A 14,155-nucleotide genomic window follows, 5' to 3' on the forward strand; every position below is an offset into this window, starting at 1 on the left:
CGGCTCTGGCCCCGCCCCGCCCGCGGAAGCGCAGCCTCCGTCGCCGATCCACCACCTGCCGCCGGACGCGCTCCACAACGTGCTGCTCCGCCTGCAACTGCGCGACGCCGTCGTGTGCCGCCCCGTCTCGCGCCTCTTCCACGAGACCCTCTCGCCGCAGCTCCTCGCGCTGCTCCCCACCCTGCGCCTCCTCCTCCTCCGCCACTCGCGCCCCGACGGCGGCGGCTGCAGGCGGAGGAGACAAGGGAGCTACGGACGGTGAGTTGCCTCCCGTTCGATCCGTGGCCGCAATACCCTGCTCAAACTGCATCGATCTGTGGCCACATTTTGATCTGGTCTCCAATGCGTGATTCGACAGATAAACAAGTGGGGCGAGATGATGTACGAGAAGATCAAGAAGCTGGATAAGGAGCTGGCCAGGTACAAGGAGCAGATCTGCAAGACCCACCCGGCCCATCCCAGGAGGTCGTCAAGGCCTGTGCCATCCGACTCCTCAAGCACAAGCGCATGTCAATTAAAGTTCAATCTTTACTCTATCTCTGCTACAACACTGAGTGTATTGTTATTTGTGCTCTTGTTCTAGCTTAGTGAAGCCTTCGAATGTAGGTTTTGCTTTGTGATTTTGGTATTTGTGTAATGCAGATTTTTTTTGTAAAATGGATTGTTATGGCTACAAAACTGTTAGGAGCTTGTCACTTCCTTGCAATGTATACATGCTTGGTCAAATATTATTTGAGTTTCTTGACAAGTCTGTTTTAATCTCACTCCTGCTATCTCTGCCCCAGGTATGTTCACAACAATATTTTCTTTAGTTTTGCTGTCGACTCTAACTTTGAAGACATTTCAAAGGACCACAAGCTAGATTGCCAAAATGGCTCTAGCAGAAGCACCAAGGTTTCCTCCCCAGATGTGATCACTAAGCCAGATGCAAACCATGGCAAATCTGCTGAGGTAGTTGATTCAAAATCTGAAGAGGCACAACTCGCAGATAGAGAGCAGGCGACATATGCTTCTGCAAACAATGACTTAAAAGGAACTAAGGCTTATCAAGAAGCTGATGTTTCTGGCCTTCACAATCTTGCGATGGCAATAGTTGATTACAGAGGTCACAGGGTTGTAGCTCAGGTCTGTATTTAAATTACATTTCCTCGTATATATAGCGCTTTTAGAATCTTTTGCTGTTTTTATTATGGTTATGCAATTTGTTTTTTCACTCAACATCTTTTTGTATATTATTATGTCAAAATGTCACAAATGGTAAGCTCAATTCGAACTTTTGACCTGTAGAGTATAATACCTGGTATTCTTCAAGGAGACAAGTCTGATTCCCTTCTGTATGGTTCTGTTGATAATGGCAAGAAGATATCTTGGAACGAAACGTTCCATTCTAAGGTCAGTTGACTGTTTAAAAAAAATCTAATGTCAGTCTGTTGCAATAAAGAGTAAACAATTTTCTCTGCTGAAAGAAGTCTGAAAATTGTCTCCATATTTTTTTTACAAGTGGTTAGTCTAAACCTTGAAATATAGCGCATTTCAAATATTTGTTAATCTGCAATACCATCCTGTTTGGGTCCGAAAGGTTTTGGTGCAATGTGAAGTATGATGATCGTTTACATGAATTGGTTTACTGAGGCAAATTGAACTGCATGCTATGCTAAGTATTCCGTACTGAACAACATTGTTGTTAGTGCACACTTGACATGGTTTGACTGACTGATATTTCTGTCTTACTTTTGGGGTGCTTACATTTCAGGGGTTCCCTAGCTTTTTTTGTGTTGTTGATTTGAAGTTCTTTATTACAATTTCGTTTGCATAAGAATATTTCAATGATTACACTCGATTCTTACTCTTGGTAGGAAACTTGTAGTGGTGAAGTTAATCCGCCTATTGCCATATTAGTATTAATGTTAATGCTATTTCATCTTCTTTTGCGATTCAGCTTGTTCTTCAGTTTAACTAATGTTGTGCTATTCTGTATTGCTATTTTAGGTTGTTGAGGCTACAAAGCAGCTCCATTTGAAGGAACATGTGGTATTGGATGGTTCTGGCAATCCTGTAAAATTAGCTGCTACAGTCGAATGCAAGGGTATTGTTGGGAGTGATGACAGGTAATTTGATTCTTGAAGTTACACGCTGGGGTTTGTTGATGTCTGGTATAAGTAATGGAATCACTTGCGACCTTTTCATTTTCTTTTCTTGAAGGCTCATCAGTTGGTAGTAGTTTACATTTTTCTGTGCACAAAAGCAATGATGAGCATGTTTTGAGTTATCAGTAAGCACATGGTTTAATTGTGTTGCTGATAGACTGGAGAGAAGAGGGCTGGAGCACCCGGATGGTTGCCCTCTCTGTGACCATGAACAGGAAACCACTCAACATCTTCTAGCTTCTTGCATTTCTGGCACATCATTCTTTCACCTTTTGGGTTGGGGCACCTCTCTCCTGGGGCACATGTGTCGTCTTATGATAGATGAAAATCTAGCATTATTCTATCATTTACACATCCATATGACCTTTGTGATATGTGACGATGTGAGGTATTCAACAGTGTCTAACTACTAATTATTGCCTTCTCCTATTTGTTGTATAGGAAAAGATGAAATGGAACTCAAATTTTAGTGGTCGCACAAGTGTGGAGACAGTTGATGACCAAGTTTTTCAATTAGTATTTTAGTTTGAATTTAGAGTACACATATGTATGAGTTATTTGACAATGCTTGTTTATGAGAGATTGAATGATACCTATCTATATTATATTAATTATAATGTTATTAAATAAATGTGTGTATGTATATTTCTCTTTCAAATTATTATAATGTGTTATCTCAAAATGATTATAAATTGAAGAATGTACTTTAAATCTTAATAAGAGAGTTCCTAAAACGTCTAATATCAGTCTCCTAAATAAGACTCCTAAACAAGACGGTTACTAAAACGTCTAATATCAGTCTCCTAAATAATATGGTTTTCCTATTGCAAACGTCTATTATTATAGGATATTCTAGTCAGTTTCATAAATACTTTGAGACTTATAATGTTCGTATTCTCGACAGTTCTTTAGAAGGAGTGTCTTAAACAAAAACCTAATGTAAGGCAGTTTAACAAACAAAATGACTTAAATAAATACCTTTCTAGACGGTTATAAATTAAAAATTGTCTTATATAATATCTTTTAAGACGGTTTACAACCATCTTAAATGAGGGATTTCTTTTGCGACTCCATCAAATTTGGACACTTCATAAGCGTCTTAATAACTAAAAATTAACTGTCTCATATAGCATGATCTGTAGTAGTGGTATCTGACATGTGGGCCATCCGAATTCAATACATTATCCTAAATCCCCCAAAAAAATCAATTCTCATCCATGACATATTGTTTGGTACTGAAATTATCATCTGATGTTGTTGGAATGATAGTTTTTTGAAATACGATAAAATTGTTGTTTGATGTTGAATGCTAAAATTGTAGTGGGCGGGCGGGTCACGGGTATCCTTCGGGTAGCGGATACGGTTGTGGATACAGATCCATATACCCATAAACATATATGGGTACGTGTATGGAATAAGTTTTGTATCGCGGGTACATAAGAGTTAGCGAACCAGCATATACCCGTGTCCTACCTGCCTGATTGCCATCTCTGGACGGAAGTCATATTCTTCAGCGGTGTTAACAACTTTATAAAATAGACAATTATAGTTGTTAGCATCGTCATTGAAAATATAGTTTACCTAGCTAGCGTCTATCGTCTGATTGGTTTCTCGTACCAACTTATCTTGGACCACCGCATGTATTGACTTTGTTTGAGGTTATGTTTGGTTGGTTGTTCTTGGTTGACGCAGGGCACATAAGTGGATGCAAAATAAGCTATTTTAAAGTTATTAATTTGCATATGTCCGTACGCGCAAAATTACTGTTTCTAGCCAGCCAGGGCGCGTCCAGCCTGCGCCTTCACGCGCAGCTATATATCCGTGTGATTGGATGCCTGGACGTGTATAGCCAAGCTCGCATGGTACGGTCAATTTCTACGTATCTGTGGATGCAGTCAAATAAGTCTAGAGTATATCGGTGCGTGTGCGCAAGTATGACTAGATGCAGCGAACCAAACACGAGTCGAGCCTGGCTCTTTATATGCGGGCAACCAAACACACTGTACATGAATTGATCCATGCAGACCGTGCCTTAGGACTGCTCCAGCAGAACCGCTTCAGCTCTCCGTATGTTAGGCTTTCTAGCTCGAGCGCATGTCATGGTATACGACAAGCTGTCAACTGATCAAAGCAAACGCAACGCAACCCGTCTGTCTCGTCGCCATATAAAGATCGAGTACTATGCCTACGACGATCCCCTGGCAACAAACGATCGAGTCACCGTCACGATTTTCGTCCCAAATAAAAGAAAAAGAGAAAAAAATATGGGAGCGCTACGCTTCAGCTTCGCTATGGATTCCTCCGACTCTGACTCTCTGAGCTAGTAGTAGCATTATATTTGTCCGCGCGCGGCGCTCTCGTCGTCGACGCCCAGCGGAACGTGGGCGGACGAACACAGAATCTAGGCGCACGGGCGCGGCGGCATCCGATGCGTGGCCCGGCGGCAGCCAAGTACGTGGGGGCACGCGCGCTCGTCAGGGCCGAGCCGAGCTGAGCTGAGCGAGCCTGGGTGACAGACAGACAGACAGATACAGTCATCACAGTCACAGTCACAATCACCATCGTCGCAGAGGCAGAGCCTATCCGGAAAATTCGCGGCGGCGGCGATTATTTTACGCCGTCGACGATGTGGTATCCTATGAATGATCGGCTTGTCGGCTGCCTGCCTGCGCGTGCCCATCCATTAGCCTCCCCATCTTGCGTATAGGTCCCTGCCATTGCTGCGTTTGTACAAAATCACCCTTCATTCAGCTCCGAGCGAGCCGAGCTCACGGTGTATACTAGTAGCAAATAAAAAACGGGTACCTTTTCAAGATAATCTAGAGTGGAGGAAAAGGCTACCATGCTTTGAAGCTAAGGAAGACGATGAGTTTGGGCAGCTGCAACCGTGCCAAAAACTGGTGAGCGTTTTATTAGCACAGTGTTTTAATTCGTACCAAGTTTTTTTTTCCTGAGCCACTGTATCGAGCCACCGAATAATTGAAGCGAGTGGTGGTGGCCCAGTGGAGAGTATCCATGCCATGCATGTGTGCGCGGGTACCATCAAGGACCTAAATGCAATAACCGCATCATTCGAACGCGCTGGGTAGTACCAAAAAAAAAGGGGGCACCCCGCCCAATACAAAAGGGCCGAAACGAAGGGCCCTTTCCTTTCTCCCAGAACAAGAAGCAGACCCAGGGAGAAGTGACCAAGTGTCTCAAGCAACCTCCCGTCCTCCCCGCCGCCGCTTCCTCGTTTCTCTCCTCCAATCCACACCCACCCACCACTCTCCTCTTCTCTTCTCTCGAAAAAAGAACCAGCTAGCGAGCAATCCATATCCCCGCCATGTCCGCGTCGCCGGAGTTCTACAAGCCAGCGCCGCCGGCGTTCTCGCCGCCGACGCTCCTCCTGCACGGGGCAGGGGCGGACGACAGCGCCGCCGCCGCGACCATGTGGCAGGAGGATCAGGACTACCGCTGCCGGACGCCGACGGGCGGCGAGAGCCAGGTGAAGCCGCCGGGGACGTGCCCGCCGGCGCCGCGGAAGCCGCGGGCGCCCGCGGCGTGCCGGAAGCGCCTGTTCGAGGTCGAAGTGCTCAGCCTGCGGCTGGAGGAGCTGGAGCAGCTCTTCTGGCGCCCGCGCCCCGCGCCTCCGCCGCCGCCGCCCGCCCAGAAGAAGAAGCGCCGGAGGGTGGCCTGCACGGGGCCCAACAAGAAGAGCATCTAGATAGCTAGGGCTAGTAGCTTCGTGTACTGTAGGTGCCAGTAGTGGAGATCGAGTAGCAGCGGTAGCTAGGTGCAGGGCCAAGTGGTCTTGGCTGGATGAGATGAGAGGAGGTGCATTTCAGTGCATGCATGGTAGTAGGGGGTGTTAGGAGTACTGCGTTTTTTTACTGCTGTACTACAGTCTGCTGTTCCTAGATGCTGTTCACTCGTTCAGTTCAGTGCATATATACGATGCTAGTGTTGTGGTCAGAGCTCCGGCTCCAGCTCTTATCAACAAGCCCTACTAACGCCTCTCAAAAAGCCCATGCCATTTTCGAATTAGAAACCAGAACCAGAGCTTTGCTCTGTCTGTCTCTGTTCCTCTCGAAGATGCTCTATAAACTTATTTTACTAAACGTTCATGTAAATCGCTTTTAACTTCATTGGATAATCTGCTTCGCGTTACCAAAGGCCCGAGAGCCATTCTAGCTAGGAGAAGCCCATGTCCTGGCAAGCAAAGTTCGCGGTGAGAGCTGCTCAACTGTAGATGACTCCATCGTATTCATGCTTTGAAGGTGACGCACATGATGGGAGTTCTGCTCCTGCAACATGGACGCCGCCGCCGCTGCAGCAGGCAGGAAGTTAAGCCAAGCAGCTAGCCTGCTGCCTGCAAAGGAGAGGAATCCGAGCCTAAAATCCGGTAATAATCAATCATGCGCCAGCGAATTCACAGGAACCGCTGCAGCTTTGGCGGTCTGCGAGCGCTGTTCACGCGGGTGCGGCGCTGCCGCTGCCGCTGCGTGGCGGAATGGTTCCGAGAACTGTTGCTGCGTGTGGACAGCAGCATCGCAAGCAGTTGCAGCTGTCCGGCGCCCAGGAATGGTCGGGTCATGGCAGACGGCGCACGGAAGAAGGCTGGGTCCGTCCAACTCTGGTAGATTTCGACGGCTGCACTATGCCAGCCGATCGATTGCGTTGGTTGTTTGGAATTATAATATACTCAGAATGATTATACAATCTAACTTATTTTAAACTAATTAATTCAAAATAGGTTAATTCTAAATAAATATTACTTTCATTCTCAAATATTTGCCGTCCAATAATTTATTTTTAAACTAAATCGGAACAAATAAAAAAGAACGGAGAGAATAGTCCTTAATACTATCTCCAACAAATCGTGTACTATATGGTTGTACAAAACACTGTTTTGCATTATTCATATAATGAAATTTAAAATATAAGATAAGACAAAGATAGGATAAATAAGCTACTAAAGATAACATAACATTGATTGATTTAGCCGACTAGTTGGTATGACGATTAGTACAAATCACGTTGAAGATAGATCTGTTGGTACCGACAGCTATGTCAGAATCGGCCGATATCCATCCAAACCGGATGGTATTAACCAGCTTTAATCATATGTTGTTTTTGATTGGTCTACATGATTTTAGAGTTTATTTTTTTTAAAAAAAAACCCAAAAATAAAAAAAACTTGGAATTTGCCTTATAAATCCTTTACTAATATCTCGTCTCTAACCACTGCAACTCATGTTGGTTTGTCTTATACAAGAAATCGTACATCATATATAGAAATTGTATCGATGCACGGACAACTAACTAGTAGATGTTTGGATTATTCATTCACACCTCTCACTCTTCAATTTGTTCCCACCACTTCCTAATTCACTCCTCTCTCTCTCTCCTCTCACTCCATCAAATCTCTATCGATCTATCTTTCTCGAGGTCCAATGTTGAGATGACCGAGAACGAGATACTCGATGTGCTGCATCAAACTATGATGGATGTCGCGATAAAATTTGCCTCCAGATCTTCAACGAAAGAGAGGTGAAGGACGCAGTAGTGGAGCTATATCGATCGAGATCGTGAAGCCACCCACAACCGACAGATACAAGACTACTTCAATGACATGTGTGTTTACCCTCAGCTCTACTTTTGTCGAAGGTACCATACGCAGAGGAGTCTCTTTCTTCAAATCTTGGAGAGGTTGAGTAAGCATCCCCTATTTCATTCTTAAAACCGATGCACTCAACTATAACAGTTTCTTCCTCACAAAAAATGCACTATTATCCTCCGTATGCTCGTCTACGGTAGCGTTGTTGACTCCACTAATGAGTATATCAAAATACGAAAAATGTTGACCTTAGAGTGCCTCAAACGTTTCTATAGAGGTGCCATTTCATATTTTGGTGAGGGGTATAGTCATCATCCCATTATTGATGATCTTAGATGGATTTTAGCTAAGAGAGTGGGAGGATATTTTCTAGTATGATAGGGAGTACAGATTGCATGCATTGGAAGTGGAGAAGTTGTCCTATTGGATAAAATGGTAGTTTACTATGGGTATATTGGATCTTCGATTATTATGTTTGAGGCAATTGCCTTGTATGACCTACATATTTAACAAGCTTTTGTGATAGCGAAATCAAACGACATCAACGTGCTCAACCAATTGTTGTTGTGTGATGTAATTAAGGGAGAAACACCAAATGTGAATTTTATGGTGAATAGACATGAGTACAACTAGGGGCGATACCAAGAAGGGGTAGATCAGAGGGGACAATGTCCTCCCTAATCCTCCCCAAATTCCATAGAAGCTACTAATTTTTTAGCTAATCACCATATAAATAATGTAAATTACCTCCTAACAGCCCCCTCAATCCGATTCCCCCCTCCCCTCAATCTTAAATGTTGGCTTTGCCCCTGAATACAACCAACCCATTGAAGAACTACAACCACATGCAAGAGTCCAACATACAAGATAGAATTAAGTTGGACATAAAGGTCATAACGAAACAAGGATAAAAGGCATTATAGGGCATTGGACCATACGTCAACATGTTATCATCTTTTTTAATCTTAATTTACATCTACTTTACTTTAGTAGTTATAATTATAACGTGTTGAAGCTTTTTTTGGTTTTGAAGCTTGTTCTATATGTACTCAATCATGTCATAGTTTATAATATAGTTTGATAAAATAGAAAATATACTCTAAGACATTTACAACCCTATTAAATGAAACCTCTCTTGAGGAGTCTTTAGACTCTCTCCAGCAAAGACCGTAAACAATTCGCTACCGTAAATTTAGCGTTTGCCAACGTCTGTATTGTGTCCAGCAGCAAACTGTAAAGTGTGCAAGGTTGGCTACAGTTGCATTAGTATACTACAGAAGATGAAGCGGACCTAAACCGACCTTAATGTAGTGTTTGGTTCGAAGAGCCAATCCATTCTAGATGAGACCAGGTGGTACATCATGGCTTCTATTCCACAAATTTAGTGGAATAAAATCATTCATCATATTATTCTTAATTATTAGCCTACAAGAAATAAAATAATGGATCAACTCATTTCATTTCACAAACCAAATAAAAAAACAACTCATTCCTCAAACGAAGTTTGAACACGCTGTAAATCTTCCGTAATGAAAATCCAGAAAGGCTTGGATTGGATTCCATAGTACCTGGTACGGGTACATCAGCGCCGACATTAAGACATGGAGTACACGAATCCATTACAGCGCCACCAGAACTTGCTACGATGTCCCTGAAATTCTGAGACGCATCAGGGCAGTTCATAAAGGCATCAGCAGCAGTACCATAATCTGAGAAACTCAGAAAAGGGGTGCTATTTATGAACGGCCCATATTTATTATTGAGCCAATGTTCCATAAAAGGTGTACAGTTCTTTTCCTTTTGGTGAGTGTCCACTCGCCCCACTCGCTTGATACAACACAGGCCCAACTCTTAAATATACATACACCATGGTCCATGGACGGGCGGGCGATGGCCTGATGGTGTTAGCTAGCATCAGAATGGGCTAAGGGTGAAAGAACCGGCAAAATTGATTCTAAGGTGAAAGAAAAATGAGAAGAAAAAAAAAATACAGCTCTATGTGCAGCTGAAACAAACAGGAGAAAAACACAATCACAGCAAAAACCTGCCGTCGAGATCGAGTCTATGGCCCTGCCTCGATCTTCTCGACCGTTTCTAGTCTCGTCTTCCGCTTCCACCCTTTCATGGTGGCCACCAGGTTGACTAGCCCGACTACCTGACTTTTGCTGTATTCCTGTCGAGTTCAGAAACAGCAGCGTTTAAGTCCATCTGTACGTCCACGTAGGATCAACGGGAGATGCAAGTTTTGCAGGGTTCTTACTGGATGAGACCGCGCCCAATGGACGTACTCGGTCTCCGGTAAATAGTAAGCCTGTTTGATTGGCACAAGAACTGTTAGCGGCAATCCTCTTTGCCAGGATTTTGCTAGTATAAGAACAAAATGAACAGAACTGCTGGATTGAATGGTGAATGCTCTCGGCAATCAGAACGTGCCACCATTAAGTAACCAAGGTACCGTACGTAGGAACTGACTACCGCCGATTTGCTCTGCTTACCTTTATGAAAGTGTCCACGCTCTGTGCAGCTTCGGCCTTACGTTAGATGATACGATGTGCTGCAGCCCATTAATTAGTAGGAGTACCTGAAAGAACATCAAAGCTGTCACTATGGCGTGCCATTTTCACTTCCAGATACGTAACGTAGTTAAATTGAAAATTTAAGACCTGGAGGTCAAGTGACATCAAAACGCGCCCTTCGTCCGTGCACCTTTTCACTCGAGAGAGACCTTCAACTACAACTTCCGATATGCTCTCCATGCCATATACTCTAGCAAAACGTGTTGGAGCTGGGAAGCACATACGTGAATTTACTCTGGTCGTCATCATCAAACGATTCAAAAGGAAACAAAGAAGTACATCATCCTTTTCAAGATGAAGCAGAACAAACTCTAGTAAGTTCGTTACTTAGCACCAGGATAAAAACAAAACAAAGTGAGGTCAACAGAAACGGGGAGGAAAACAGAAAGAGAAGAACTACTTATTAGTTCTCACACACTGACCCCCTTAGAAATTCCTCCATGGTCCAATCGTGTTTTGTAGTGTTTGAACTCACCCAATAACAAATCAACATATCTGCCAAACAATCGGTCAGTGGTGTAATTAAAAAGTCACAACAGTAACTGCAGTCTTTGCTCTGATTATGGAAATAGAAATCATTTCCCAAGCCTCTTAGACAAAAGAATCAGGCAGCTTTAGGCTTTCCGCACTGAAGAACTGCAACCGGTACGCTATACATATAGAGTTGAATATACAGTTGAAGACTGTTGCAGCGGTCAACTGTCTGATCTACTGTAAACTCTATGAGGAAATCGGAAACGCTACTTCCAGAGTAGTGTAACTCCGACTGGAAAACTGTTGCAGAGTACGGATAGCCTGATCAGTTAGACTGTCGGCTGCGGAGTTCAACTGTTGCAGAGTTAGAAAGAAATGATAAAATATATAGTAGTTAGTATAGAGTTGATATATAGAGTAAACATGACTGTAGAGGATTGTAGTATAGGGTAGATAGTTTTGCTGACCAGGACAAAATATTCCTTTTAGAGTATGAATTTAGAGTAGTATGAGTGCGGATAGCCTTAGTCCTGTGGCCTCTATTGTACACATAAGACATGTTAAGTGAAGGCCCATCTACTATTGGCTCATATGAGTGTGTGTCCACTAAGGCTGTCTCCAGATAGTGCATATGGCTATGCAAAACATTGTTTTATGCTGTAGATTGCACTGTTCACAGAGTGAAGTTTGACATAGAAGAATATTTTTCCGATAACGCCCTACAATAATTGTGTTCAATTTGACCCTCCACATCTTCCGGTTGGTCCAATCTACCCCTTAATAAGATTTGTCTTTTTTGTTTCTCCGTATACAAGTTGAGTTTTAGTTTAAATTTTGTAGGGTGATTAGGGGTGACAATGGCTCTAAATTTTACACTATAAAACGTAAGGATCAGATCAGGTTAGGATCGGGCCCTATTTCTATTCATTTTTGAACTAAAAATAATTTAGGGCCCTAGCAATTTATGAAGAAACATTTGTATCATATGATCCATTACCACCCCTAAGGGTGATAGAACATAATTTGTGTTAGAAAAATAATACGTATTATGAACTTTCCATCATTATTTTAGCTCAGACATTCAATAATAAATGAACACTACAAATACAAAATTATACAAAAAATGATGATGAAAAAATCCTAGTGTTTTTTCTAACATAAGTTATGATATTCACTATCACTGGTATCACTCTACAAAATTTGAACTTAAATTCAACTTGTATGTGGAGAAATAAAGAAAGATAAATGTTATTAAGAGGTAAATTGGACCAATTGAAAGATCCGAAGGGGTAAAATGGTAATAAAATTACTCCACATATGGTCCACATATTATTCTGGCGTAACATTATTTGTAAATTTAATATCAAAATGATCATATGGTCCATGTATCAAATATTAAATTGATAAGAACAAATATTACACTTTATCTCAGCCAAAAGGTTGGGAAAGGTATGAGTTGAAAACGAGTCCGACCCATTTTTCTATAGCTCGCTGACCGCTCATCCTTTTTAGCTAGCGAGGTGGTCCTATGTGAGAGTGTTGTGCTATGTGTGGCTTTCTGTCTTGTTGGGATTATGTAGTTTCTCACGGCCCATCTGTGGTGCAACGGTCCATTGGACATTGTTAGGCGAGAAGCAGGAAAGAGGAATAGATCTACGCGCTTCGCACGTGACGCACGACGCACGAAACTCGTGCTTTAAAGGAGTAATAAAGATGTATATTCTACCACATTAAGGGTTTCGACTACTGTATCCCCCTCAAAAAAGAAGTGTACAACGGAATGATATATCCAAATGGTCTACTCCACAACCTCCACAACCACAGGTAAATTACCACAAAGTGCTTTCTACATTAATGCAACAAAGGACATCAAGGCTGTCAAGATCGGATTTAGACATGGTGAATTGCTATAAAACTAATGTATACATTATTGTGAAGAGGTAAAGGAGAGTTGCTATCCATGTGCCGAAAACTTGACTTATGGGTTCTGCTGAAATGCTGAATATTTAACTCTAGCCTACCCCAACTTGCTTGGGACTAAAAGGTTTTGTTGTTGTTGTAGGAAAAGGAGAGTTTCAAGGAAGCATAACAAACAGTAGGAAAAAATCTGCCAAAACACAATCTAAAAAGGGGGGCAAAATTGTTCAAATGAAGAAGGCTCAAGCATAAACATACCCATTGTGCTCTATTCCAAGCTCCTTCACCTCCCATTTAGCATTTGCAATCTTGTCTGGATACCTGAAAACACATTCAGTCTGTGACTTACTGAGCATACATGTTTCATGTGGGGTGATTCAAAACATCAAGGTATGGTACTAGTCCCTCTGTTTCAAATTATAAGTCAGTTTAAGTTTTTCCTATGTCAAACTTGTCCAACTTTGAACAAGTTTGTAGAAAAATATATTAACATTTGCAATATCAAATAAATGAACTATCAAAATATATCTCATGGTGTTTGCATTTTTCTATAAACTTGGTCAAAGTTAGAGAAGTTTGACTTAGGACAAAACTAAAAGTGACTTACAAATTGGAAAGCAGTACTATCCATCTAACTAGTAACAACATTCATGGTGTATGCTCTGTTTGATAGAAATTGGATGGCTGACATCAAAGGAGCATTAAAAGTAGGAGTTATTGCATATTTCCTTGGTTTATCAGATCCCCTTCTTACTATTAATCTTTACCCTAATCGTAATGACAAACACATATTCAGTGTTGCTTCAGACGGAAAGTACTCGGCCAAAGCAGCTTATGAAGGTCTTTTTATTGGATCAATCTAGTCTAAGCATTGGGAGAGAATCTGGCAGTCCTGGTCACCTCCTAAATGCAAAAAAAATCTCTGGTTAGCTGCCTTGGGGAGATGTTGGACAGCAGATAGGCTGCAAAGAAGAGGACTAAATCGTCCTGATAAATGCCCTCTTTGTGATCAGGAATCTGAAACCATAGATCATTTACTAGTTGGCTGTGTCTTCACGAGAAATTTTTGGTTTCAGTTGCTTGGTCAGGTCAACCTTCAGGGTTTTGCTCCTCAACTATTATTCACCGACGTGGTCTTAGACAAGGCGATCCTTTGTTCCCTTTTCTGTCCATCTTGGTCATGGATATTTTGGTATTCTTATTTAACCGAGCCGAACAGATTGGGCTGCTGCAGCCCCTTGCCCCATGGATTTTGCAGCACCGGATTTCGTTATACGCTGATGATGTGGTGATATTTCTTCGTCCGACTGCTTTGGATATCAATATTACTTTGGATATTCTTCACCTCTTTGGAGAGGCTTCCAGTTTATGTACTAATGTCTAGAAGAGCAGCGTATATCCCATTAGATGTGATGACCAAGACCTTGCTGTGCTTCATGACT

The 14,155-nt window shown here is 42.4% G+C and overlaps 2 protein-coding genes and 2 pseudogenes across 2 annotated transcripts; 2 read left to right on the forward strand and 2 right to left on the reverse strand.

The window, feature by feature from the left end:
- Positions 1-376: 376 nt before the first annotated feature.
- On the forward strand, positions 377-2,124 carry LOC103640255 (clustered mitochondria protein). The gene is made up of 5 exons (XM_008662870.2): positions 377-478; positions 643-707; positions 786-1,125; positions 1,288-1,392; positions 1,990-2,124. The coding sequence occupies exons 1-5, from the start codon at positions 377-379 to the stop codon at positions 2,110-2,112; spliced, it is 735 nt and encodes a 244-aa protein (XP_008661092.1). The 3' UTR covers positions 2,113-2,124.
- A 3,167-nt stretch (positions 2,125-5,291) lies between these two features.
- On the forward strand, positions 5,292-6,101 carry LOC100279117 (uncharacterized). The gene has a single exon (NM_001152158.2). It carries the CDS (start codon positions 5,473-5,475, stop codon positions 5,851-5,853), a length of 381 nt encoding a protein of 126 aa, NP_001145630.2. The 5' UTR covers positions 5,292-5,472; the 3' UTR covers positions 5,854-6,101.
- A 3,386-nt stretch (positions 6,102-9,487) lies between these two features.
- The window catches only part of LOC103638976 (syndetin-like), a 39,872-nt pseudogene continuing 35,204 nt past the window's right edge, over positions 9,488-14,155 (reverse strand).
- Positions 12,131-12,249, reverse strand: LOC111590226 (uncharacterized; annotated as a pseudogene).

Source organism: Zea mays, chromosome 9 (assembly GCF_902167145.1).
Source record: "Zea mays cultivar B73 chromosome 9, Zm-B73-REFERENCE-NAM-5.0, whole genome shotgun sequence".
Taxonomy (NCBI): Eukaryota; Viridiplantae; Streptophyta; class Magnoliopsida; order Poales; family Poaceae; genus Zea; species Zea mays.

What these genes read in the sequence shown, in the direction of transcription:
- LOC103640255 (XM_008662870.2), top strand. Translation starts at nt 377, where the DNA reads ATGATGTACGAGAAGATCAAGAAGCTGGATAAGGAGCTGGCCAGGTAC. An exon ending in CCAGGAGGTCGTCAAGGCCT is followed by an intron (nt 479 to 642) that starts GTGCCATCCGAC and finishes TGTGTAATGCAG; the next exon opens with ATTTTTTTTGTAAAATGGAT. An exon ending in GTCACAGGGTTGTAGCTCAG is followed by an intron (nt 1,126 to 1,287) that starts GTCTGTATTTAA and finishes TTTGACCTGTAG; the next exon opens with AGTATAATACCTGGTATTCT.
- LOC100279117 (NM_001152158.2), top strand. Translation starts at nt 5,473, where the DNA reads ATGTCCGCGTCGCCGGAGTTCTACAAGCCAGCGCCGCCGGCGTTCTCG.